Source organism: Callospermophilus lateralis, chromosome 12 (assembly GCF_048772815.1).
Source record: "Callospermophilus lateralis isolate mCalLat2 chromosome 12, mCalLat2.hap1, whole genome shotgun sequence".
NCBI lineage: Eukaryota > Metazoa > Chordata > Mammalia > Rodentia > Sciuridae > Callospermophilus > Callospermophilus lateralis.
The window spans coordinates 66,453,742-66,473,338 of NC_135316.1; the positions used below are offsets into that span (position 1 = coordinate 66,453,742).

General features: G+C 35.5%; 1 protein-coding gene across 1 annotated transcript in view; it reads right to left on the reverse strand.

The window, feature by feature from the left end:
- Vwa8 (von Willebrand factor A domain containing 8) overlaps positions 1-19,597 on the reverse strand; it is a 392,265-nt gene that overhangs the window by 308,519 nt on the left and 64,149 nt on the right. The window contains exons 5-9 of the mRNA XM_076872295.1: positions 8,784-8,951; positions 3,646-3,810; positions 3,272-3,321; positions 2,441-2,549; positions 241-345 (exon numbers count right to left, since the gene is read on the reverse strand). Of these exons, the coding sequence (XP_076728410.1) occupies positions 241-345; positions 2,441-2,549; positions 3,272-3,321; positions 3,646-3,810; positions 8,784-8,951 (597 nt within the window). The remainder of the gene's footprint in view (positions 1-240; positions 346-2,440; positions 2,550-3,271; positions 3,322-3,645; positions 3,811-8,783; positions 8,952-19,597) is intronic.

A 19,597-nucleotide genomic window follows, 5' to 3' on the forward strand; every position in this document is an offset into this window, starting at 1 on the left:
TCAATCTCTCCACACCAGTCCCTCTGTGCTTCTTTCCCCATTACTGCTTTCTTGTTGCTGGCATCCAATGCCTTCATGACTAGAAAGGAAGACAAGGGATGGTGAAAAAAGATGAAAGGAGACTAGAGAAAACTAGAAGAGATGGAAAAAGAGAAATGGGAAGATGTAAAGGAAAGGGAAGACAAACGAAGGGAAAATTGGAATGTAAGGGAAAGGAAAGAAAGGGAAACAGATACTCACTTTTAAAACACCTTCAACAGCCATCTTCCCTTCATGTCCTAATAAAATAGTGTATGGATAAAGCCACTGGATTGCGTGTTTAATTGACATCATAGGAAAGGAATCCTATTTAGGAGCACAAATACATAGGAATAAGCAACATCTAAAATAACCACAGAAAATGTATCTTAAATGTATATGCGCCATTAAAATTGCCCTATAAAAATAACCAATAATTTTCCAGAAGTATAAAAAAATAAAATATTCTTTCCTCTCCTCTTCCTGTTCCTATTCATTTCTAAGTGAACTCACTCCTACCTTTCATCTATGTGTCAATGGCTCCTGTGCTTCTATGTCTAATCATGCTTTTCCTTGAGCTCTAGACCTGAATCTTCAATTTTTCATTACATGTGACTACAGTATGTAGTCACATACTGTAAATTTTCATATGTAAACTTTTACATCTGAAACTATTCACATTTGCATACTTTACTCATCCCAAAGCACATGTTCCTCCTTTATTCATAATCTGAGTTCATCTGATCTACATTAACTTAGCTTCATAGCTATAAGTGCAAAGTAAAGAAAGTGTTCATTTTCCTCAAATCCTTCACCCCAAATCAAATTGCACTTTCAATTTTGTTTACACAATAAAGAGTCTACTGAGAGGGACCAACACAAAAATTTCAATATGGATTATCTATTAGATGATATTACAGAATTAATGTTAATATGGTAAAGTGTGATAACAGTATTCTCATTATGCAGAAAAATGCTCTAATTCTTAGAAGTCATATTCTTAAATATTTAATAGAATACTACAATTTATTTCTAAATGGTTCGGGGGGGAAGAGGGGTCAAGCAAATGTGGCAATATGTTAGTAATTGGTGCTTCTAGGTGAAGGAATTATGAATGTTTGACTATTTTCCAGTTTGTTGAGATATGACACTCTTCAAAGCACAAAGTTCTGAGCAAAAACAAAAACAAAAGTGCAAAATTGGATAAACAGAAGAAATGCCTTTCTGGATATGTAGAGCAATGTAAAAACTACCCTTCCTGTCTAAATAGAAATAATTCAAAAAAACAATTAACATTCAAAAATGAGTTCCTTGACTAAAGAAAGCAGTATTGCTACTACTTCAGATGGACCTCCTTGGCAGGGTCTCACTAAATGTTAGAACAAGCCTTTGAATATCTTTGGCATCCAGGTTCTCCCCAACCTCCTTGATGCCAACACCAAAGGAGGTGTTTTCCTATAACCTAAATCTGATCACCTAATGTTCTACCTATTTCAAAATGTCTTACAGGCCATTTCTTCATCATAAACTCCAGGCAACTTCACTCCCCATGAAATATTTCAAAATCAAGTTCGAACATCTCTCTCACCATACATGCTTTCTCTAGGGATACAACTTATTCTCACTCTCCTACCAGGTTCTTTTGTGACTGAACACCTATGAATGTGTCCTCTGCCTACAAGGCCTTTAACTGCCATGCACTTTTCTAAAGTGTAGTGGACAACAGCTGTTGTCCACCCTATCCCCTTAGGTTTCTTTATATCCTTTCTTTGTGCATCTCAGGTCTCCCTTCCCACAGCCAGCTGCTGCAGATCTTATTTTTTTTAAATATTTTTTAATTTGTCAACGGACCTATATTTTATTAATTTATTTATATGTGTGCTGAGAAGTGAACCCAGTGCCTCATACATGCTAGGCAAGCACTCCACCACTGAGCCATAACACCAGCCCTGCAAGTCTTTTTAAGAAGACTGCCCTTCAGCTCCTAGAACCAGCTTTGCTCACAAGCTGGGAGAGACGGTAATGACTTGCAATGTGCATCCCCTGGGACAACTATTAACCAATGACTAATGGGTGCTAGAATAAGAAAGCCCAGCTCTACTGCCCCAGGTGGGGCAACTTTGAGGCCTAACTCACCACAGTACACCTCTTCTTTGATACGGCTGAAGCTTTCCCTTCCACCTTTATACTTTACTTACATCTCATGTCTACCTCCTCCTTCTCCAAAGCTAGGAGTTCTTTAGAAACTCAGAACACGTCCTTGGGCTCTGTATAGTTTACTATACTGCACAACAAATCAACCTTAGGCCTTTTACAGAAGAATATGATAAGAAAACCCAAAGTGATTAATTCCCAAGGATTAACTTTTAAATTTGCTTTGCTATATTTGGGTTCACCAGTCATTAATTTGGTTTATACATACCAGGATTTGAACTGCAGCTGGTAAACTATCTAAAGGAAAATCTGGAAGTCCAAGAGCAAAAGATTCTTGGGAACAGACAGTTGTTGCAAAAGACAAAAGCTGAGAAACTCTGGGGGAAAAAATCATATTAAATTTTATTCTAATAGTTTTGAAATAAGTATAAGTATGTTAAATAGCAAATAGCTGGGCCAATTTAATTAATCTAAAATGATCCCTACTGTTAATTCTTGAAGAACAGTGACTCCCGTATCCCAATGTTCCATTTAAAACTCAGAAGCTGATTAGCTAGACACATGAATTTCCTAAACCCATCAAGATAGGTGAGGTTTTCACAACCTGATCTAAATCTACCCTGCCAGCTTTATCTCCTCTCAATCTCAAATCGAAACTCTAGACAGCAGATTTTTATAGCCTTAAGAACAAAGCATAAACTCTCATATCTCATGCTTTTAGAAAAGTCCTTTGTAATACTTTCATTCCATTCTCTATCTGGCAAAAGTCTACACATTCTTTAGGACTCACTTCAAACATCAATGTTTTTGTGAAGCCTTCACAAGGTCTCAACCACAAATAGCCCCAGTATTTTGAAATTGTTGCATGTAACTACACTGGGTTAAACTAAGCTACTTGTATGTCTTTCAGTTCTACTAGATCTTAATTCCGCTTCTTACCATCAATGATCTATTTTATTGATTTTATCACCAGCATATACCAAACCTTGCAATACTAAAAAAATTCTTAAAAGAATAGTCATGGAATAAATATATCAATCAATGAACAGGCAAAACAAATTCAATGTTAAGTGACCAGTATTTATAAAAGTACACTTACTTCTCTGCTGAAACATTGGCTCCAACTGAATATAATACATTAAGTTGATCCTAAAATGACATAGAAATATATCAAATTAATAAAAACTGGAACAGATTAAATGGAAAAGTTTATAGATACAAACAAACCTTTTAATTAGGCACACACCAAGAAATTCATAGGAAAAAATAATTTCTTGTTACATTTCATTTTATAAAAATCTTTTAAAAATCTTTCAAACAAATAATGCCACAAAAATTTTTCATCCTACTTCCCAGAGATTTTTCCTTATCCCATATCTTTTTCCCTGTCCATTAACTACTGAAGAGGAATTGAATTTCTTGTTGTGAACAAAAATCTATTTTAAAGACTTAATCAATCTTGGTCATAATTACCTTGAAGGGTAGAAAATAAATATCTCTGGCTTGAAATCGAGAACGAAGAGGGGGATCTAATGGATTCCCAGAATATCTGGGCACTGGCAAGCCCAAGGCAATCACTCGGAAATTTTCACTAACTCGGACAATCTTCCAAGCATCCAACTCTGCTTTAGTATGATCCTAAGAAAGGGAGAGATCAAAAATTACAGCACAAATGAAACAGATTACAACTGCAAGAGCTGCCAGGCCAAGACACCTAAGCCTTGCCTGTTAAGAGAACTGAATTTGAAAACACTTTCAGTCAAGGAAGGAAGCAAAGCAAAATCCAGATCCAGGGAAAGCTTGCAACATGAATACCAGTCTTGGAAACAAAAGTCCCTCATACACGAAGGAACCAAGAAAAGCTGAGTCACATCTCCAAGCCCCACTCAATAATACAGAGGAAGAAAGTCAGGAAAATAAGGAAAAGACATGATGATCAAGAGGACAGACAAACCATCCAGAGTGGAGATCACCCACAGAGCCTAAATAGATAATTATGTTTACAGAAATATTTCTAGAAAAACATACTGCTAATAACAACTAACATGTTTGAAAATTTACAGGGTAGGCATTTTCCATGATTTTTTCTCATTTAACTTGCACCGGAATCCAATCTCCTTACGATCTGAATGAAAAACCTTAAGTTCAAAGGAGTTATATAACTTATCCATGGTCACTGGAGGCACTGAAAGAACGTAAACTGCATGGTTTTGAAGTCACGAACCCTGGCTCAACTACCTGATACATGCATGTTCTACTTAAATTATCAAGGTTATATTATTTACTGTTGGAACCTCAGTCCTCATCTATAAAACAGAAATAATATCATCTACATTATTATGACTGCTATGAAAACTAAGTGTGAGAATGTATGTATGTAGCAGGCACATGTTACAAATCATTTCCTTCCTTCCTTCCTTCTCTTCCTTAATGGCTCTTCACAGCCTTAAACAATAGTATCCATGGTATATAAAGTTTATATAAATGTGCATATGTACATTTTGAGGGAAAGGTCAACGCTTTCAGCAGATCCTCAGAGGGCAATGCCCACACTGACAGTATAAAAACTTCTCATTGCCTTTCCTGGCAAGATTTGTATCTCATTCTCCCAGTCTCAGCAATCCAACCTTCTAAAACTCTGTTTCAACCCATCATACTACTGTTATTTTCCAAAAATGGAGCTTCAGCAACACTGCTCCATTTTCAGTGAAACACCTTTTTCACTTTGTACAGCATAAAAACAAGTATCATTCAAATCTTAGTACATACTACAGCTTCATAAAAACAGGTCCTTTTCTGATCCTTTCCCCCTTTAGAACCACTTTTATACCCCTTCATTAAATCTTTTACAAGCTTCTATCTTTATACATTTGTGTAGCTACTTCTTTTTTTTTAAGTAAATAACTTATTTATTTTGCTCTCCTTCCCCACCCACATCCAAAAAAAAAAAAAAAAATTTATAAAATACACAGGTTGTTGTGAGCCCGTTTTTTAGTGACTTTTCACTTGGATTTTGTCTTGTTTTGTTTTTGCAATGCTGGGGCTGGAACGCAGGGCCTCCATGCTACATGACTGTGCAGCTACTTCTAGGCAAGACTGCCTCATGCTAATCCAACCTCATAAGAGGACTTATTATTGCTTGTAGAACATAAGAATCCAAAAGTCTGTGGATAGATTGCATGAGTTAATTTTTAAAAAATAAAAAAATGATTATTTCAATGATAATAAAAAGATCACAATTCATAAATTAACCGAGTAATACTATGTTACATATGAGTAACACTATGTTACATACATTAGAAAACAAGAGTTTGGATCCAGCCCTATCTGAGAAACCAACAAGACAACCTCCAGAGAATCAAATATTTCTGTTTTTCATTTACCTAAAAGTGATAATTAGAATACATATAAAGTTTATACAGACTGATTATTTCTATAATAACAAAATTCAACAACCATTACCTCTGTGAAAAAATACAATTTTTGTGATATTAAAACTCAGTATATTGAGTCTAGTTAGAAATAAGTGGGACTTAAATTATGGTGTTGGAATCTGTTTACCATAGAAATTGCCTTAAGATGTAAAAGTTTCATGAAGAGATCTTGCCTATATTCTGTGATATTCTCATGAGATAGATCTCATGTGAGTACAGAATTAACATTTACCAATAAAAATTATGTATTTATACTAATATCTTCTTTGAGGGGAAAAAAAGATCTTTCTCTTTTAATTATAAGCATTCCCTACATAACTGAACCCTTTTGACTCCCATGTTGCAAGTTTTTACCCAAAATAAAAGGTTCAATAATTTTGTGCAGAATTCTACTCTAAGAATAAAGAATATATCAAACTTTTTGTTGTGAAGTGATGCTTTTGCTTTTAAAACATACAATTCCACATTCTAAGTAGTATTCTTTTCCAAATAATGTCCTAAAAGGTTGAATAGTATCATTTTTAGGAGAAAACAATTATTTTGAAATTTAAAAGTGTCTAAAGAGAAAGTGACCTGCATGTTTTCACCTTCTTTTACAGACAAATAATTTTTTTTTTAAAAAAAAGGTCTTCCTTTCAGTACGTGAACTATAGCAAAATGAAGGAATAAAAATTTAGCTCTTCTTGGAGACCCTCAGGGGTATACAAAATTACATACAAGAGGAAGTGAGGGGAAAGGGGGAAAATATAAGGGGGAGAAATGAATTACAGTAGAGGGGGTAGAGAGAGAAGAGGGAAGGGGAGGGGGGAGGGGGGATAGTAGAGGATAGGAAAGGCAGCAGAATACAACAGACACTAGTATGGCAATATGTAAATCAATGGAGGTGCAACTGATGTGATTCTGCAATCTGTATATGGGGTAAAAATGGGAGTTCATATCCCACTTGAATCAAAGTGTGAAATATGATATATCAAGAACTATGTAATGTTTTGAACAACCAACAATAAAAAATAATTTAAAAAAAACATGCAGTATTTAAGCAAATACTATTTGATAAGTAATTTACAAAACTCTAGAAATACAATTAATTATATAACTAAAACAGATGATTCTAAGTTTAATTATTTTGTAGTTAACCTACTATTTCAAAAAATTATGTTACTATGTAATCAATATAAAAATATTAGCAAGCTATTTTATGTTCTCCTTTTATATTAAGTCATCAAAGTATGGTGTATATTTTACATTTATGGTACATGTCAATTTGAACCAGTTACATTTCAACTACTCAATAGCCACTTACTTTGCTTTGTGAAACAATATAGGTCTAAACAATTTCCAATTTGGGAAAAGATCCTGAGTGAAATATTGTATTTTTTGTGTGTTTATAATAAACAAGATTCTAAATACATATCTTTAAAAAAATTAGCTCTTCTTATTGATTAAAACCTCCATTATCCCTTTCTAATTGTATGAGAATTAGATTAACTTTGGATAGATCTAGATGGAAATTACTATACTGCGTGAGAAAAACACCATCAAAAAACTCTCACAGACAGGAAAGAAACCCACTACTAAAAGGGTTGCAAGACTGATTATAGAGACACAGCTTTGGGCAGCAGGGATCAGAAAAAGATGCTCCTGGTTCTACCAGCCATGGAACATCAGTTCAATCAGACCCTCTGGCATCAACATCTATTATTTAGTGCCTCATGTGTTCAGGACTTGTATTTGCACCCCGAGAGCAGGATCAAGAAATATAAGAAACGGGTCTTGCTCTTGAGTGATTGGCCAATAAGATTAGCATATATGTATATGCACAGAAAAGGTGTGAGAAAGCCTAGAATGACGATGCAGAACAATCAGTCACAAAAGGCTATTAGCACATACAGCTCCAATTCGGTACAGCCTGAGCTAAATGAATAAGGACTAAGCATCTTCTTGAAATTTATGACATTAAATGACACATCCAAAGCCTTTTGAAGAGCCCCATATCCTGTACTTGTTGCACAGCATTAATTTTACTTATTTATTTATCCATCCAACAAATAGTTAATGAACACCCACTACATTGTTCAAGGAATTTGAGAAACAACATTAGTAAAAAGAAATCCCTGTACTTGCAAAACTTATATTCTAGTACAAGGAGACAGATAATAGTAAACAAGTTATATAGGATATTAGAAAACAACATGGAAAAACAAAACAGAGTAGGGTTAGGATGTATAGAAGCAGAGGGCAAATTACAATTTTAAATAGGGGGGTCAGGGCAAGCTTCACTGACAATGTAACATTTGAACACTTGATTAAGTTAGAGGAGCAAGCCAAGTAAATGCCTGGGGAAATAAACATTTCAGGAAGAGGTAAGTACCTGTGCAAAGGCTTGAAAATAGAATGCCTACTTAGCAGATTTAAGGTAAAGAGAATACTAGCAGCTGGAGTGAAGTAAAAGAGGTAGAGGACAGAAGGACAAGAGGCAGGAGATAGTAAGGGCCCAGATCATATAGAGCATTCAATTCCATTATAAAGATTTTAGATTTTACCCTGAGTAGAAGAGCAAGCCCGTAAGGTCAAGCACAGGAGTGACCCAATCTGGTGCAATCTGATGCATGTTTTAAAGCAATCATTAGCTGCTGTATGAAGGAATAAGAATTGAACAGGGAATCCAGTTAGAAGCCAGGCATGAGATGCCCTGGCTTGGACCATCAGGGTATCTTTTAAATATCGTATTCATTTTGATCAATACCTGTTGGGGTTTGAGGTTCAGGAGGCTAAGAACTGAACTTTATTCAGCTTTGTATCCCTGATGCCAGGAAGCATGAATTCAATCAAAACCACTGGCATCAAAAGTTATTGAGCACTGTCTAAAAGTCATTAGAATTTTAATAAACATTGTTGAGTAAAGAAAAGGGGGAAAGAGGAGAAAAATGTGTTAAGAGAGAAAACAGTTATTAAACTGACAAAAAAGAAACTGTAGAAATCTCAGAGGTCTCTGACATGGTCTGCAAAAGTACAGCCTTGTAAAACTGCAAACTCATTTGCCAAAGATAAGGGCCATCTGAATGAAAACTTGTCCTGATTCCAAGAGAACTGTGTTTTATATGACATGCTACCCACAGTTGACACTACCCACAGTTTGACAACAAAGACAAAGCAGGAGGATTTTTCTTCTCTTACTTGCAGAAGTTTGTCATAATGCTCAGCAGACATCAGGAAGCGTCCATCTTCAAGCTGCATCTCCCTGTTTTCCAATAAGTTGTTCAACACAGGCAGAACATTCCTCTCGGCCTTTTCCAAGCCTTCCAAAATGAGAATTCTGCCTTCTGTGGCAGCACGAACTGCACACTATTTCCAAAACACATAAGAGCAAAATGAGAATATTAAAGATAGCAGAGGGCCTTGACCTAATTTTACATATACTGCAAACTATACTTGCATTTCTTGTTATAGGGACAGGGAATCAGGAACGCTAAGTTCCAATCTTAGTTTTTTCTGTCCATGCGATCTTAGGCAAGCGATTTTACCTATTTGTGCCTGTTTATTCACTTGTAAAAAAAAAGACATTGAAAGAGATGTTCTCTAGGGTTCCTTTTGGCATTAACATCTTAGATTATGTACCCAAAGGAATAGAAACTAAGTGCTATCTATGAACTTGTAAGATAATTAAACAAGGGAGCAGATTTCTTAAATTAGAAGAGGCAACAAAGAAAGTAATCTGCCCTAAATGTTCTGCAAGCTTCTTGTGAAGATCAAGTAAACTAGGTAAGAAGGCTTGAAGACCATAATGTTTATAAATGAGTCATCCTCAAAAGAATTCAGGTCGAACCTGAAGCTAGATGGAGGTTTTACTGTAGCCTACAATACACTGACTTAGCCAGTATTGTAAGTATTTTAATAAACTTAAGAAAATTCATAGTAGAGAAAAGTGAGAAATAAAAGACTCCCAAATGGTGAGACACAGGAAAACTATAATATCAATAAATTACTGAAGATGTGTGTGTGTGTATGTGTGTGTGTGTGTGTGTGTGTGTGTGTATTTTCTCCTTTAACTTGCAGGTCCTGAACAATGTAGAATAAAAACAAAATATGAATTAAAACTTCTTCATAAAAAATCCTTGGAAATCAGCTTTAAAAAGGAAACCTTCAATCATGTTTCTTTTGCACACTGAACAACAGACAAGATTAATGGTGCTAAATTTATTTGACCACTCCTTCCTTAAAAGGCTTTTTCTTTGGCCTCATGACATTACATGCTCTTAGAAAAAGTCTCTCTTTTTCTGTCTGTCCATTAAATGAAGGTGATGTTCAGAACTATATCCTTAATCCACAGCACTTCTTACTCTACAAGGTACTTCCTTATTAATCTGAATTACACAGTTCCAAACATCACTTCTATGCTAATGATTTCCCAATCTCCAGAACCCAAACTGCAGACCATATGGTTCTATCACATGATGGCTCCATTCAGACCCTACAAGCTCTTCAGCTCAATACTGAGCACATCCTTCCCCCTCCTTAAAAATCTGCTTCTCTTCTATTTAAGATGGGAAAACCATTCACCCATGATAGGACCTTTGATTCCTATCTTACCTCTTACATTTATCTACATGTTCTGACGATTTAACCTCCTTAATATCTCTTGAACTCATCTCTTTCTACTACACCCCAAGCTCAGGTCCTCCTTACCTCTCAGATCTCCTCCATAGTAGTCCAAGCTCCTTAATTGGTCAGATAAGCCTATCATACTACGGGATCCCCAGTGTCACTTCCTGACATTAGTTGCTTCACATGTGGTACTTTTGTGACAATGAACTGCATGTGATTTCTCCCATCCATGTACATATCATATTGCTTTACTAGAAAAATCTGTGTTTAATTAAAGTGACCTCTTTACTCAAAATTTAATTTCCCTTTAGTAATTATAATCAGCCCATAAAGGGAGCTAAACTTGTGAAAGGGGGAAAACATATCCCTACTTTCTCCTCCTCCTCCTCCTCCTCCTCCTCCTCCTCCTCCTCCTCCCCTCCTCCTCCTCCTCCTCCTCCTCCTCCTCTCCTCCTCCTCCTCCTCCTCCTCCTCCTCTTCCTCCTCCTCCTCCTTCTTCTTCTTCTTCTTCATACCCAAGGAAATTTCTGAACCAGTAAAGTATTGATTTTTCAAGATTAGAGGAGCAAATAAGCACTGTTTAATCAAGCTTGCAGGCTGCTTCCTTTTAATAAACCACTGGATTTTACACAGTATAATAGGGCTTAGTTTATTTCAGGTGTCTGTGGTATTATAAAAGAATCAGATTTTAATAAATCATATTAGTCTAAAATCATCCCATTTTAAGAATAAGAACAATTCATGGAATCCTTCAAATCTACCATTACTCTATATATTTTAATTCTCTTCTGTAGCTTTATTAATTTTTAAATGCATGGATAGAGATGATTTAGAAGTTCCTAAGAAACAAACAAACAAAACTAAGAATCTCATTTTGCTAGCTATATAAAAGACAAAACTTCTGGGATATTAAAAAATCAAATACAAATTACTTTTTTATAAAAATTCATGTTTCAGGTAAGGTCTCAATTAAGCTTTCTTTCCCAAAAATTTATTTACTCAAAGAAAGCATAGCTCAGAATTAAAAAAAAAAAAAAAAAAGAAAGACAGAAAGAAAAAGAAACTAATTAGGTTATCATAACCTGGGCAATATTATTTTTTAAAAACCTGAAGGGTTTTTTTTTTATCAATCTTTGTATACAATAGACTAAATACTGTATTGGACTTTTTAAAACTTCATAAGTTTTAAAACTCATGTTCACTGAGATAAAATTAGAACTACCAATCAAAATTCAGTGGTTAGCCAACTGTGGGGCCTGAGAAAACAAAGGCTGGAGAACACAGAACAACAACAAACACTGCAGCTCTGCTTTTATGCACCTCAGGTAGACTCTGGTCTACTACTCACTGAATATTTTCAGGATAAGCCTTGTAGAGGGATCAGAAACAGGAGCCAAATATACAAAGGCATTCTTTCGTCTACTCTAATGGAGGTATTGTGACCACAAAGTTGAGAAAAGATAATACCATGTAATGTCCTCTTGAAAACCTGATCCATATTTCTTGCACCTCTTCTCTAGAGTAAAATGCATACAGGTACATTTACACAGTAGAGGTCACATACTAGACTTCTAATATGAAATAAACCTATCACTTCTATAGTAGTCGTACTAAAACTGCATAATTATAAATCATGAGGAAACACCAAGACCCAAACTGAGCAACATTCCAAAGATAATTCCCCATGAAGAAGAGAAGGAAGAAGCTTACTGCAAAAGAAGAGTTAGGAACAATATGAGTGGTAGAGGCCAGTGTTTGAATGATTCAAAGATATGGATATGTTCAAATGATGTTAAGTAGGAGGGGGAGATAGCAGAGGGCCACAGAAAGAGAATGCATAAGATTGAAATAAAACTAAGAAAGTTGCTACTTGATGTTGGACCAAACCATCTATAAGGTACTTTTTTAGCAATAAGATCCATGAGTATAGGACTTGCCTCATCTTTACTAAGAATATCTTTAAAGTTAAAACAATAAATCTTCCCAAACTTTCTTTCTTATTAATATAACATTAACTATTTCTTAAATTTACACATAATTTTCATCACAATGAGAATGAATGTATTAGTCCAACTGGATCCAAAGATGAAAATATAAAGAGAGAATTACAAATCCAAAAGAATGGTAAATTTTTAAGAGGGAAAAAGAAGGAAAAATGATAAGCAAAGGATCACCAAAGAATTTTAACTTTCTTCCCTAGTTGCCCTTTGGTTGCATGGTTGGAGACCAGAACATGTGAAAATTAAAATTTTTAAATGTAGGCAGAAATACATTTAAGAGAAAACCTTAAGTAGATGATCTTTGGTAACAAAGTTTGAACACTCAAATTTATAGAACTAATAACATCTATTTACTACTTTAGTATCAACTTGCTTCCTAATTCTTCCTTAAAATAGTCTATAAAATAAGCTAAATGCTTTAATCAGTACTTCCAAACTTTACTACTGTAATACAGTTTGCATTTGTAGAGAAGAAAATAAAATTTAAAAATAAGTAACTGACTAAAGCAAATACAAAGTACATTATGTATTCTATCAAAATTATTATGTTACACATAAATCTCAATTGGAGAGAAAAAAAATTGTTATTCCTGATAGAGGCCTAAGCATCTTACCCTCCCTGCACTAATGCCCCACCCCCTTCACCCTCTGTTTGTTCAGCATTTAAGATTGGAGGATCAACAGGACACTTGCACTGTTCTCTCACATCTTAGTAGGATTCAGAAGTCTTCAAAGGATGAGAACCCCATGTTTTAAGTATACCAGTATAAAACTAGCTCACAGCAGGCTATTAACATTTATGGAATAAAAATGCAGCCATTCAGTTAAAAGATGTTGTTATGTAAGTTTAGAAAGAATTTTTATATGAAGGATGACAGTTATCTATGCCTACACTTGTTATGAGAACAGAATAGAATAAGCTCAAGCATGAGAGACTTCGTTTAGATATTTTGAAATTTTTCTACATAGATTGCTCAGTAATTGTAGTAAAAGATTTCTGAAATTGTATAAGAAAACAAAGGAGCAATGCACATACATTTTTAAGAGGAATGACTAGTTATGATCGTTCCTTAAAATAGAAATTAGGCCAATTTTAAGGATACCTTTTGTCCTTCAAGCCACAAAACTTCCAGAGACCTAATTTTTTCAAATGTAAATTGCAAAAAGATTCTTTTAGCCCAGCCATCTCATATCACAGCTTTAACAACTCAACACATGGACATGAAAAATTTCAAAACAAAAGTAAGTACATGACCTAAAATCAAAAACTATCCAAGCCCCTATTCTAGATTTGCTTCTGATTTGATATAAGACCTTAGGCAGACAATTAATCTGGACATCTGTGTCCTCATTTTTACTAAATGAAAATATCCTCAAGAGGTATTGTGCAACTTCTGAATCAAAGTAGTACTAGAAAAAATTTAAAGCTGAATTGGTTAAAATGCAAGTTATTGTTAATGTAACTATTATTTCACAAAAATGATCCCAAACAAATTCATACTTCCTCAAAAAGACTACAATGTAAAAGTACTGAGAAGACAAAGAAAAAGTTTAAAAACTACATTTTAAGTTCTTTATTTTAAAATATCTTAATAGATTTAGATAGAGCAATAATTTAAATATGTTCCCCAAAGTTCATGTATTGGAAACTTAATCCCTATCATAACAGTATTAAGAGGTAGACCTTAAGAGGTAATTAGGACATGAAGGTTCTGCCCTCATGAATAGATTTATGTCATAACTTGGCAGAAGTTTACTTACTCTGATAAATTCCTGATAATTGGATGAGTTTGGCCTGACTCCTCACTCTCCTCTTGTCTGTCTGTCTCTCTCTCTCTCTCTCTCTCTCCCTCACCCTCACCCTCTCCCTTTTACTCTTCCACTCCATCTCTCCCTTCTCCTTCTTCCTCCTCTCTCTCATCCTGCTCCATACTCTATTACTCTTCTACCCTTCAGCCATAGGATAATACAGCAAGGAAGTCCTTCTCAGACAGACACTTGACCTTGGACTTCCCAGTCCCCAGAACTATGAGACAATACATTTTTGTTCATTATATATTACCCAGTCTCAGGTATTTTGTTACAGCAACACAAGAGACTACAGCAGTTGTTACACCACTTACTTGCTATCCAGGATTTAGCTTAGTCATTTTATCTCCCTAAACCTCCATTTGTTTCTGAATGTAGACTCATTATAATGCTTATCACAGAGACTGTGTTAAAGACTGAATAATTTCTGGCACATGGTAAACTGTCAAAAAACAATCAACACAATGGAATACTATCCTGTCATTTTCTGGAACATTATGTTAAGTCAAATAAGCTAAGCACAGAAAGACAAATATTTCATGATCTCACTCATGTGGAATCTAAAAAAGTTAATCTCCTAGAAATAAAGAGTAGAATGGTGGTTACCAGTGTCTAGGAAGACTTTCAGGGAAGAAGGGATGGGGAAAACAATAAGAAATACTATGTTACATTTTGGAGCAAGTTCAACTGTATAATTGCACAGTAGGTCAACTGTAGATAACAGTGCTGTACTGCACATTTCAAAAAGAAAGAAGGACTCTGAATGTTTTCACTATAAAGAAGTACATGGGATTTTATTTGTTCTATACATGGCTGTATTTCTGGTGCCTAAAACAGGATTGTGCAAACAATGGACACCATTAATATTTGTTTATTGAATAAAATTCTTCCTTTAAAAAAAACCCAATAAAGGTAGGGACAGTTTGCAGCAGGAATGTCTCCCAGTACAATATTAGTTTGCTCATGTATGAAACCTATAGACTTAGCCTCATTAGAATTATGACCCAACCAAGCAAGCTAATTGGCCTATTTTTGCAAATATAAATCGCATTATATTTTGCCATGATTATAACATCTGACCCAAATAAACTGTGAATACATAATATATGGCATTGACAACTGATTATAGTTGTCATTTATTTGGGAAAACAAAGAACAATCTAATTTTCTTTTTTAAAAATACCTGCTGTCATTATAAATATTACCATAATTGTCACTGGTTACTGTAGTCATCCATGTGATCATCATGATCACAATCATTTTATAGGGAAGTAGCATAATTTGGTGGAAAGAATATGAGGCTTGGAATTTTACAGAGCTGGTTCAAATCCCACTTCTGCTATTTTTCTGACCATCGCCAATAAGCTTCAGTTACTTCACCTATTAAACCAGAAAGTCATTTTTTGTAGATTAAAATGCAATGACATAAAACACCTAGCATGACATACATCTTCTCCAACAAAAGTTTCCTTTTATCTCCCTTGATATTTTTAGAGTTATATAAATCTGCGAAACAGTTAACATTAATAAGTAGATAAGAGCTGTTCAGACTATGATAGTAACATAATAAGAAGCAAGGGCTGAGCTCTGTCTAACATAGAGGTCAAAGTAAACAGAGAGAGTTCTTCCCCAGCTGAATAAGAGATACTTAAGACACACAGCAGTGCAGTTCAAATGGTCTGGTGCAAGTACAAAATGTATTCTAAATTCTAAATATTTCATTTGTGAATGAACTTCTGAAATCCAACTTTGAAATTTTAACACTGGTTACATGGAGAAAGTAATTTTAACGTCCACAAATGAGGTATAATTTACAAGTAATGCTTTGCTTATTTGCTAAAGTAAATAAATGACATCTAGACAAGATAAAAACCTTATTTTTTGATTGATGGTATTTATTATTCAATTAAGAGTTACTTTTAATAATAAGTAGCAGTAAACCATGTGGTATTTTTGAAGTCTTAAAGGGGTTTAGTAATAATGAAGGAATTCAGAATAATCCAAAATAGAATATATTAAAATATAACTATTTAATTATATTTTAATTATATTTTATATTAATAACAGAAACTTTCCAGAAATAAAAAAGGAAACGGATATACAAATTGTAGATGCATACAGAACACCGAGCACACAAAATCACAGTAGACCAACGCCAAGACACATTGTTATGAAGATAGCCAATATACAGAACAAAGAGAAAATATTAAAAGCTACAAGAGAAAGGAGGCAGATTACATTCAGGGGTAAACCAATAAGGTTAACAACGGATTTTTCATCAAAGACACTGAAAGCGAGAAGATCCTGGAATATCGTATTTCAAACACTGAAAGACAATGGATGCTAACCAAGAATTCTGTATCCAGCAAAATTAAGCTTCAGGTATGACAACGAAATAAAAATCTTTCATGATAAACAAAAGCTAAAAGAATTTGCAGCCAGAAAACCAGCATTGCAAAGTGTCTTGAGCAAAGCCCTACACGAGGAAGAAATGAAAAATAACAACCAAAACCATCAGTGGGAAGTGCCTCGGTAAAGACAGAGGGCAGGGGGGAAAGCTAATCATGGAGAAACAAACTAAATTAAAAAAAAAAAAAGATAAATAATCAAACATGGCTGACAGTACAAACCATATATCAATAGTAACTCTAAACGTTAATGGCTTAAACTCTCCAATAAAGCGACATAAGCTGGTAACATGGATTAAAAAAACAAGTAAAACAATATGTTGCCTCCAGGAGACACAGCTGATTGGAAAAGACATACACAGGCTGAAGGTGAAAGGGTGGGGAAAAAGATACCACGCACACGGTCCTCGGAAGCAAGCAGGGGTGGCCATCCTCATATCGAATAAAATCGACTTCAAGACTAAGTTAATCCAAAGGGATAAGGAAGGACATTATATACTGTTAAAAGGATCCATTCACCAACAAGACATAACAATTATCAATATTTATGCACCAAATAATGGTGCTGCGACGTTCATAAAACAAATTCTCCTCAAGTGCAAGAATCAAATAGACCACAACACAATAATTATGGGTGACTTCAACACACCTCTCTCACCATTGGACAGATCCTCCAAACAAAAGTTGAATAAAGAAACTATAGAACTCAATATCACAATCAATAACCTAGACTTAACTGACATATATAGAATATATCAACCATCATCAAGTGGATATACTTTTTTCTCAGCAGCACATGGATCCTTCTCAAAAATAGACCATATATTATGCCATAGGGCAACCCTCAGTAAATATAAAGGGGTGGAGATAATACCATGCATTTTATCGGATCATAATGGAATGAAACTGGAAATCAATGATAAAAGAAGGAAGGAAAAATCCTACATCACATGGAAAATAAAAAATATGTTACTGAATGATCAATGGGTTACAGAAGACATAAAGGAGGAAATCAAAAAATTCTTAGAGATAAATGAAAATACAGACACAACATATAGGAATCTATGGGACACAATGAAAGCAGTTTTAAGAGGGAAATTCATCGCCTGGAGGTCATTGCTCAAAAAAAGAAAAAACCAACAAATAAATGAGCTCATACTTCATCTCAAAGCCCTAGAAAAGGAAGAGCAAAGCAACAGCAAATGTAGCAGAAGGCAAGAAATAATTAAAATCAGAGCGGAAATTAACGATATTGAAACAAAAGAAACCATTGAAAAAATTAACAAAACTAAAAGTTGGTTCTTTGAAAAAATAAATAAGATCGACAGACCCTTAGCCATGCTAACGAAGAGAAGAAGAGAGAGAACTCAAATTACTAACATACGGGATGAAAAAGGCAATATCACAACAGATGCTACAGAAATACAGAAGACAATTAGAAATTATTTTGAAAACCTATATTCCAATAAAATTTGCCCAGACTGAGTCAGGAGGATACACACAATTTAAACAGACCAATTTCAATGGATGAAATAGAAAAAGCAATCAAAAGACTACCAACCAAGAAAAGCCCAGGACCGGATGGGTATACAGCGGAGTTTTACAAAACCTTTAAAGACGAATTAATACCAATACTGCTAAGGTCTGTAAACAAGTCAGGATGGCACCTGGTATATTGACAGAGAATTGTTAGAGTCTGTAAACAAGTCTGCATGGCGCCTGGCAAAATGCCAGAGGGAGTGGTTTGTGAAGTAACAAAAGCGAGCCATTAAGTGTGGAGATTCCTGATTGGTTGACTGCTGTATCTATTTTATGCTAATTAAGATAAGCTGTGCAAAATGTATAAATACCTCTGTTATCCTACAATAAAGGGCTCCTATTCCTGCTGCATCAACGTACACAAGTTATTCGTCACCCCCCGGATATTTTGCCCAGCCAGCCGGGCTGTGGCAGATGGTGGCCTGTTACGGGGAGCCCCGGGACACTCGGGGGTAAGTGACGAAAAAAGCTGCCCATCCATAGATAGGACGGGAGCAATCTGCTCGTCCCTAGGCAGATAGGGTGAGAGGAAAAATGGCCATTTCGAGAAAATGGGGAAGATTGATACAGTATGTTTGTGTCTTGTTTTGTCTTGAAATGTTGTATTGTCTTTGTGATGAAAATATGGAAGGGGTGAGAAGTAAATTGATAAGGGAAAAAGGCACCCCAGTGGAACCAAGAATAATTAGGGCATGTGTTGATAAAAGCCCAGAAACTCTAGTCAAAAAGAAAAAGAAAGTTCAGAAGAAGAAGGATTATCAAGAAAAAAGTTGCAGCAAAAGGCTATTACTGATTACTTTTCGTTACCGGAGGGTGCGTGAATCGGAATCGGGGCAGCGGTTGCCACGTGCGCAAGCCAATCATGGCGCAGCAAGAATTTTTCAAGCAGCAGTTGCCGGCTCTTCCCCGCCCCCCTGCCCGGGGGAGCGGATCGCCACTGTGAGCCCAAATCTAGACCTGACCTGGAGGCACAGTCTCGCAGGCTTTTGCTCCCTGTGCCCGAAAACAGTTTGAGTCTGGGACTCTCCCCAGGGCCACCTGGGGCTGCCCGGGATGCTACAGCTGGCAGAAGACGCTACTGGCGTCCCTGAAGTTTGATCATTTTCAAGGCCAGTAACTACAATGGGTCTCCCACACCTGGAGGCTGATGAGTAATGAGCACTATTAAGGCTTATTTCAAATGTAAAAAACCTTGAGATATATACTAAATTGTTCAGAAGGTTGTTTTCTTAGTGAAATGCTACAGGATTTTCTTTAGCCATCCGGAGTTCCTGCCTTCATCCCAGTGCCAGTGAAAACAAAGGTGAAAGAATTTACAGTGTTGCTGAGAGCCGGAGGAAACTTCGGCTGAGAACTGAAAGAAACTTCGGCTAAGAAACAGACGAGACTTCGGAACTGTTGCTGTTTCTGCTGCTACAACTTAAGCTAGCTGCCTGCAGAACTTACCTGGACTGTGATTTACCTGGACTGTGAGTTAATCTATTGAGACACTGCTTTACCTGGACTGAGACAACAAACTGTAATCTACAACAAATTATAACTCAATATCTTTGCTAATGGTGTCATTGCTGGTATAATTTTTCCAAGGGCTTCTTGCATGGAGCCATCAATTGCCTTGGTATTGTAACAT